The sequence below is a fragment of the Lytechinus variegatus genome, chromosome 3 (assembly GCF_018143015.1).
Source record: "Lytechinus variegatus isolate NC3 chromosome 3, Lvar_3.0, whole genome shotgun sequence".
Lineage (NCBI taxonomy): Eukaryota > Metazoa > Echinodermata > Echinoidea > Temnopleuroida > Toxopneustidae > Lytechinus > Lytechinus variegatus.
In genome coordinates, this window is record NC_054742.1 from 54,005,247 (window position 1) to 54,012,038 (window position 6,792).

Sequence of the window (6,792 nt, forward strand, 5' to 3'; positions counted from 1 at the left end):
ACATACTTCCAACAGTTATCAAGAAAGATCCGTCTCTCATCGAATATATCTGCACAGAAATGATGATGGTTATTAGATTATTTCATGCAGAAGCAGAATTATATATTAAAATTTAATTTGGAAATTACTGCAGTGGAGAAGAGGGTGCACTTCTTCCTAATGATCGAGAAAAAAGGAAATAACAATATGTTACAGTGTTGTTGGTTTGTTGATAAAAAGTTGCATGGACTATATTTTGGGGAAAAAGAGAGTCCACAAAATGTATTTGAGGTGATCTTACTTTAAGAAAGGGGCAACATGCTATGCTAGGTAACACTGGCGGATCGAGGTGGGGGGGGGGGGCACAGCCAGCCCGTCCCCCCCCCCCTTTGAGAAGCAAAATTAAAATGTGTAATATAAAAATGCCATTAAATGGTAGTGTGCCAACTCTTTGAAAGTGAAGATTTTTTTGCTCAGAAAAATGTGCCCCCTTTTGGAAAATCTTGGATCCGCCCCTGCTACGTAATAAAATTTGAGAGATGATGAATGGGAAATTATGGCAAAAATGTATCTCTTCTGTGTTCTTATAAAACTAAAGCTTTTTTGAATATTTATTGAAAATACCTGATATCTTCTAGAAAATTCTATGGAAACTATTTAATCATATAAAGTTATTTTAATTTGGTTTCATTTATTTCAATAATTTTAATTTATGTATAAAAAAAGGTTATTCAAATTTATTCCTTTTGTCTTTGGCAATTTGAACCGTTAGATATGTGAGCAGGACAGCCGGTGTAAAAGACTTCAACTCACTGATCTTCTCATCACACCTATCCAAAGAATCACAAAGTATACATTGCTGCTTAGAGATATCAGAAAGTGTACTTCACAAACCAGTGAAAAGGAATTACTAGACTCCACTATAACGTCTGTGGAAAGTGCAATAGGTGAGCTTCACATTTTTAAGAACACTGTAGTTTGAATTTCTAAGCTTTAATATACATGCAAAAAATAAAACGTGGAACAATAATAAAAAAAATATAGGACTATATTAGTTTAGGATCTTGGAAGTATTGATTTATTTTTAACAAATTTGGATTGGCCAGTATTTAGATAGACATATGAATATAAGTAGGCCGCTAGTCTTTCTATTATTTGTAGTATTTGTTTTGACATGCTTTCATTAATGAAGATTTGTTAAATAATTCGAAAATGTACAAAGAATTGTTAAAGATACAAAGATTTATTTTTCATAACTGAATATTGATATATTAATATAGTTTTTGCCAAAAGGAGGATGAAACTGCATCCATACATAAGATTCGGGGCAATAATTTTGATTACAGATGTCTTAGTTTATTTCTAACGTTAGTTTAAAATTTTCAAAGCAGTTAGGAGCTCCATGGTTACAACTTCTGAATCATTCTTTCCGTAACTTTATTTACCCATCAGGTGACCTGGAAGGTAAGGTAGAATGGTTGGCAAACTTTGAACGAGTGAGAGAACTACAGCAGATGATAAGCTGGCCTCCAGTTGAAGAAATCGACTCAAAATTATCTGGTCTTGTTCCTGATGTAAGTAGTAGTAGACTATACAGGAGATTTTTTTATAGTATTTTATATTCAAAATAACAGATTACTAAATCCACACTTATTCAGTACAAGGGCATGCATGAGTCCAACACATAAATTCATATGGGGTTTAGAATGATGAAGAGCAGATCTTTTTAAAGATGCCTCTTTTAAAAATTTCAAGTTAAAATCATTCTGACGTACAAGATTAATTTGTTCATCAATTTGTCACTCTCTTTCAATATATATGTAAAAAAAAGATATACCCATTTTGTGTCTTCATAGAAGAATTGAAATCAAATATTTAAAATATGGAACTAAAGGATTGATTTAGAACATGGTTAAGCATATTTCTCTCAAGAAAGCAATGTTGTGATTAAGGAATGTCATTATAATCTATAAGATGTTGGCACAGTGTTTTTCTAATAATAGTGCAATTCCTGATTACATTTCCATATTTGATTTTCTATTCACGATCATGATGATATCATTTTAGTGTTATCATGATAATAATTAATCAGTTCAGACCAGTATGCATTGTGTAAAATGTTGTAAAGCCAAAGTTAATTTTCTATTCCCATGCAAGTTTATATTTATTTATTTTTTTATTGGTAGTTTTTGAAATCCACCATCGCTAAGAAATCAAGAGACGTCGTCTGGTTCAGCACCAAACGTTCATTGACACATGAAGGTCATCTTCAAGTCTTTGGTGAGTTCTTTAAGAAATCTCGTGGAAATTATAAAAAAAAGTTATTGTCTGCATTTTGCCTTCTAAACGAACAGAGCCATCAAACGTAACAATGAGTATGATCTACAACTATCATCATGAAAGTAGTGTTATCAAAACTGTTTTTTCACGGATTATCAAAATCTGTCACTGTGAACTTTTTTACTCAGTGGCCCTCAGTGAAAATTAAGTTAGAACCTGTGATCTATAGTAAGACTCATTGTCATCAGGTTGATCAAAATGACACTGCTTCCATTTTATGATTTAGTTTATCTCTTTTTATTTTGTCTGACAGAGAATGGAAGACTACAAGATGTGTATGTCTTTTTGTTTGATGACATGTTGCTAATCACCCGTATGCGGCGTACTTCATTCAACAAGAAGAAATCGCTCACAGACAACTCCTCACCCTTTGGCCAGAATCAGAACTCTGTCCCTAAACACAGGGATGGGTATAATTTCACTGTTTGTAAACCACCCTTTCCACTTGATCGCCTGGAAATTGTTGATGTTGATGCCAAACAGGCCATGGGTAAATATTTCTTCTTTACTTGCATTTTTCATGAAATGCAGTTTCAACCTCTCAATATTTCAAAATGAAAAAAAAAAATTGAATATGATTTTGTTGTTTTTGCAAGAAAAAAAAAAGTTATTTGCTAGATTATTGTGTAGTGAAACCATAAAGAGGAATATGTAAAACTTGCAGATAAAAATGGCATTTAATTCTAGCATTGATTCTATCCCGCGAATAAAGAATGCCTTCAAGGTTTGCGTATTCTCCACATATCCTTAACAAAATTAATCTTGTAAAGTGGAATTTTTATATAAATACATACGTATTGGTCCAAATAAAGCCACTATGTTTATCCTTGCAATAATACATGCTGTAATAGTTTTATCATGATTATAAACTCATAGTAATTTTTTTAAACCTGATACTGATACAGTTTCACAGTCTATCAATATGAGTAAAAACTTGAACTACTGAACAGGTAACCACTGGCTGCAGGCATATCATGTATAAACAATTATAGTGGGATATCTTTTATCCATGATTGCTTAAATTTTCATAAAACCACAAATAAATGATGTGTACTTTGCGTGACCAAAACTTAATTGATTGAATTCATTTTCAGCAAACGGGATAAAGCATTGCTTTGTGCTGGTGCAGTTGAATAGATACGGACAGGTTCATACTCTCTTTGCATTATCTGCACCTTCTGAAGCAAAACAGGTAAGCTAACATAAAAGCCTCCTCCTTTCAGAAACCTGTTTAACATTGATAATGATTTCCTGTCTGTCATAATGTATGAAAACAGATATCACACAGTATAATCATGCTGTTCATACATTATCAAGGTGTTCTGATAAGTGCACACACAGAGACAAACCAGACACACACCCTCACACAATGACTCCTCCCACACTTCCACGCTTAACTGCAGGCAGGTTGTTGCATCCATAACACCTCTATAAGCACGGTGGATGGGTTGGTTTTCTCTTTACAACCCTCTGTTGATTATGAAAGCAAATGTAAAAAATATATCTGAAAAATAAGCTATTCAGTGACCACAGTAGTTCATTAGGCATATTCGGTCAGTTGTCCATGATCATATTTATTTTGTATGTGGGTGCTCTTGACGATCAGGACATCTTTGAAATTCCATATTATTTTCCTTTAAATAGGGTATTGAGCTTCAGAATGAATAATCTTAATGCTTACAAGTAAAATATAATATTCTTAATGATTATAATGTTACTATATATAAATATGTTTTTTTTCAGCAAACATGGCTTGGACACTTACGGGAGTCGAAAACAAAATGGATTCGAACACTGCGAGGTGATTCAAAGAGCAAGGATGACAAAGATAGAAAGAAAACACTATAGAGATGATTACAACAATAATGATGATAATAACAATGATGGCATTCTCTCCATCATAACGCTGTGATGTGATTCAAAGAGCAAAGGAGACAAAGACAGAAAGAAGACAGTATAGAGATGATTGCAACAATATGATGATGGTAACAATGATGGAATTCTCTCCATCAAAACACTGAGATGATTCAAAGAGCAAAGGTGACAAAGACAGAAAGAAGACAGTATAGAGATGATTGCAACAACAATATTGAAGATGGTAACAATGATGGCATTCTCTCCATCAAAACACTGCTAGATGATTCAAAGAGCAAAGAAGACAAAGATAGAAGACACTATAGAGATGATTTCAACAATGATAATTACTGTGATGATGACAACAATGATGATTGCATTCTCTCTATTAGACAGTGTCTTTACCTTGTTCATAATTTGGAAACTGGAACAATTTCTCAATTTACACCTTCAATATAATTTAATTTATGATTCTGATTCTGTTTCATTACAAGACAAGAACAATTATTGCAGGTTGATAAAAGGTATTAAGGTCTATGTATTCTTTGAAGTGGCCTTATGGTTGGTAGTTGATTCTGGATTTATGAACAAATGAAGACCAACTTTTATGACATAGAATCATCAGTATAGAGTATCGATATGGAGCTTTAGTAAACATCTTCTTTTAAGTACAACTCTGTATTAAAAACAATGATGCTGTTATATAATTAATTGAATGTGCACATCTGAAGAGTAGGGAAGATCAGTTCTTTTTTATTGCAAATTCATTTGTACTTTTTTCAAAATATAAATGAAAGACATATGACTGACTCCTCCGAAACCCATGCCTTGTTAAATGTATTTATTTAATTGTATTCCATTATTTATTTATTGAATTTATTCATTCCTTCATTCATTTTGAATCCACCCATCCATCCATCCATCCTTTTTTCATTACTCATTCATTTCCTTTAGGGGTTTATTACATTGGAAAGAACGTTACAATATTTCATGTATTGTATATTAATTTGGATCAGAAGGCAGTAAAGATAAATATACTGTATTTATGAAAAACATAACGTTATACAAATGAAATTTTGGCTATTTTCCCCACAAACTCTTAATTACAAGTGTTTTTATTTCTTAATATATATTTTATAGCAAGAGCTACCAATGTGTCAAGTAATGAAATAAATGTATACAGAATTCCTTCTTGCATTTGTATACAAAAAGTATATTCGAGGATGGAACCTTATATGTTGTGTAATCTGCTTCAAGTTGAATGTTAATCAACAAATATGGCTATCATATTTAATTATAAAAAAGATGACTGCCATGAACAAGTTCCAAGTATACCTAAGTTGCCTTTTTCAAATTGTCTTTAATGCACAAATATAATAGTGAGGAAATTTGGGACTGAAAAAATAAGAATTGTAAAATTTGCTCTTTAAGCTGTTGATGTATGCTACCAAATTCTTTAATTCTTTCAATCATTATTTTCATATTCAATGTTTAAACGATCATGTCATAAACCCAAATATCCTTCATATAAAGTTTCAAAAAGCATGTTTTGGACTTTTGGTAAATATCTCATGAAAAAGGCAATGATAGCAATGCATCATTAACAACATTTCTATGTAATAATATCTTTATTATATAAGAAAATATATATTGCTTTCTATTCACCAAAACAATTTATTAAAAAGAGAGTTTTACTAAGTACAGTCATCATGGATAGAACATCACTATATGTTCATCAGCATAAAGAGACCTAAATTAAAATCCACTTTCCCATACATGACCCTCATTGTGAATAATATTTTATTTTCAATGACCAACAGAAACCAGGATGTTTATAAGATAAATACAGTACTCAGTAGACATGCTTTCTTCACAATTTAATATTTTGTATTCAAAAGGACATTTTATGTGATATTGATATTGTTGTCTTTATTTTTTTTTCACAAATAAGAAAATTGCGATATGATATTTGGGAAAAGTACATCTTTTATTTTTTCATTAACAATGCTGATTTTGACAATGTACATGTATCTTAAGATTATATTAAGCTCTGTTCTTGCCGGAAAATATCATACATAATTGGATTTCATTGTTTTCATGACTGAAGTATACAAACTCTACATGGCATATTGAAATGTATTTTGTCTAGGTCACTGTGAAAAGCTTTAACTTTAAATGTAAGTGAAAACTACTACTGGTAATATAAATGAAGTTGATATAATTGTTAAATTGTATTTATCAAAAAATTTGTGAAGGTAGTCAGTATACATGGTTTCACTAACAGATGGCAGGTCCATTGGAATTAAGCTTAATATATATTTTGATAGCAAAAATATTTTGATGGTATACTGTTATGAATAAAATAAGCTTTATTAAAAATCATGCAAAGATTTGCAATGTTACATTTCTTCTTCTTTTGGCATGTAATGGATTTAAAATAAATAAACACTGAATTAAATATTGGTGTTTTCTTTTGAATATCCTGAATGTATAAGTAAATATTGTTTCTTTAAAGATATATATGTAAATTAATAGCAATATGCAAATTACACGGTGTTGGAGAATCAAGGCTGAACACAGTAAATATATAATTGTAATAAATTATACTGCGTATGATCA

At 31.1% G+C, this 6,792-nt stretch overlaps 1 protein-coding gene across 3 annotated transcripts in view; it reads left to right on the plus strand.

The window, feature by feature from the left end:
• Nucleotides 1–6,792, plus strand: part of LOC121411369 — a 46,358-nt gene extending 39,566 nt beyond the window's left edge. For all 3 annotated transcript variants that reach the window (XM_041604047.1, XM_041604048.1, XM_041604049.1), the window contains 6 exons: nucleotides 752–926; nucleotides 1,432–1,553; nucleotides 2,166–2,259; nucleotides 2,573–2,809; nucleotides 3,414–3,511; nucleotides 4,063–6,792. In XM_041604047.1, the coding sequence (XP_041459981.1) occupies nucleotides 752–926; nucleotides 1,432–1,553; nucleotides 2,166–2,259; nucleotides 2,573–2,809; nucleotides 3,414–3,511; nucleotides 4,063–4,167 (831 nt within the window). In that variant the 3' untranslated portion in view covers nucleotides 4,168–6,792. The remainder of the gene's footprint in view (nucleotides 1–751; nucleotides 927–1,431; nucleotides 1,554–2,165; nucleotides 2,260–2,572; nucleotides 2,810–3,413; nucleotides 3,512–4,062) is intronic.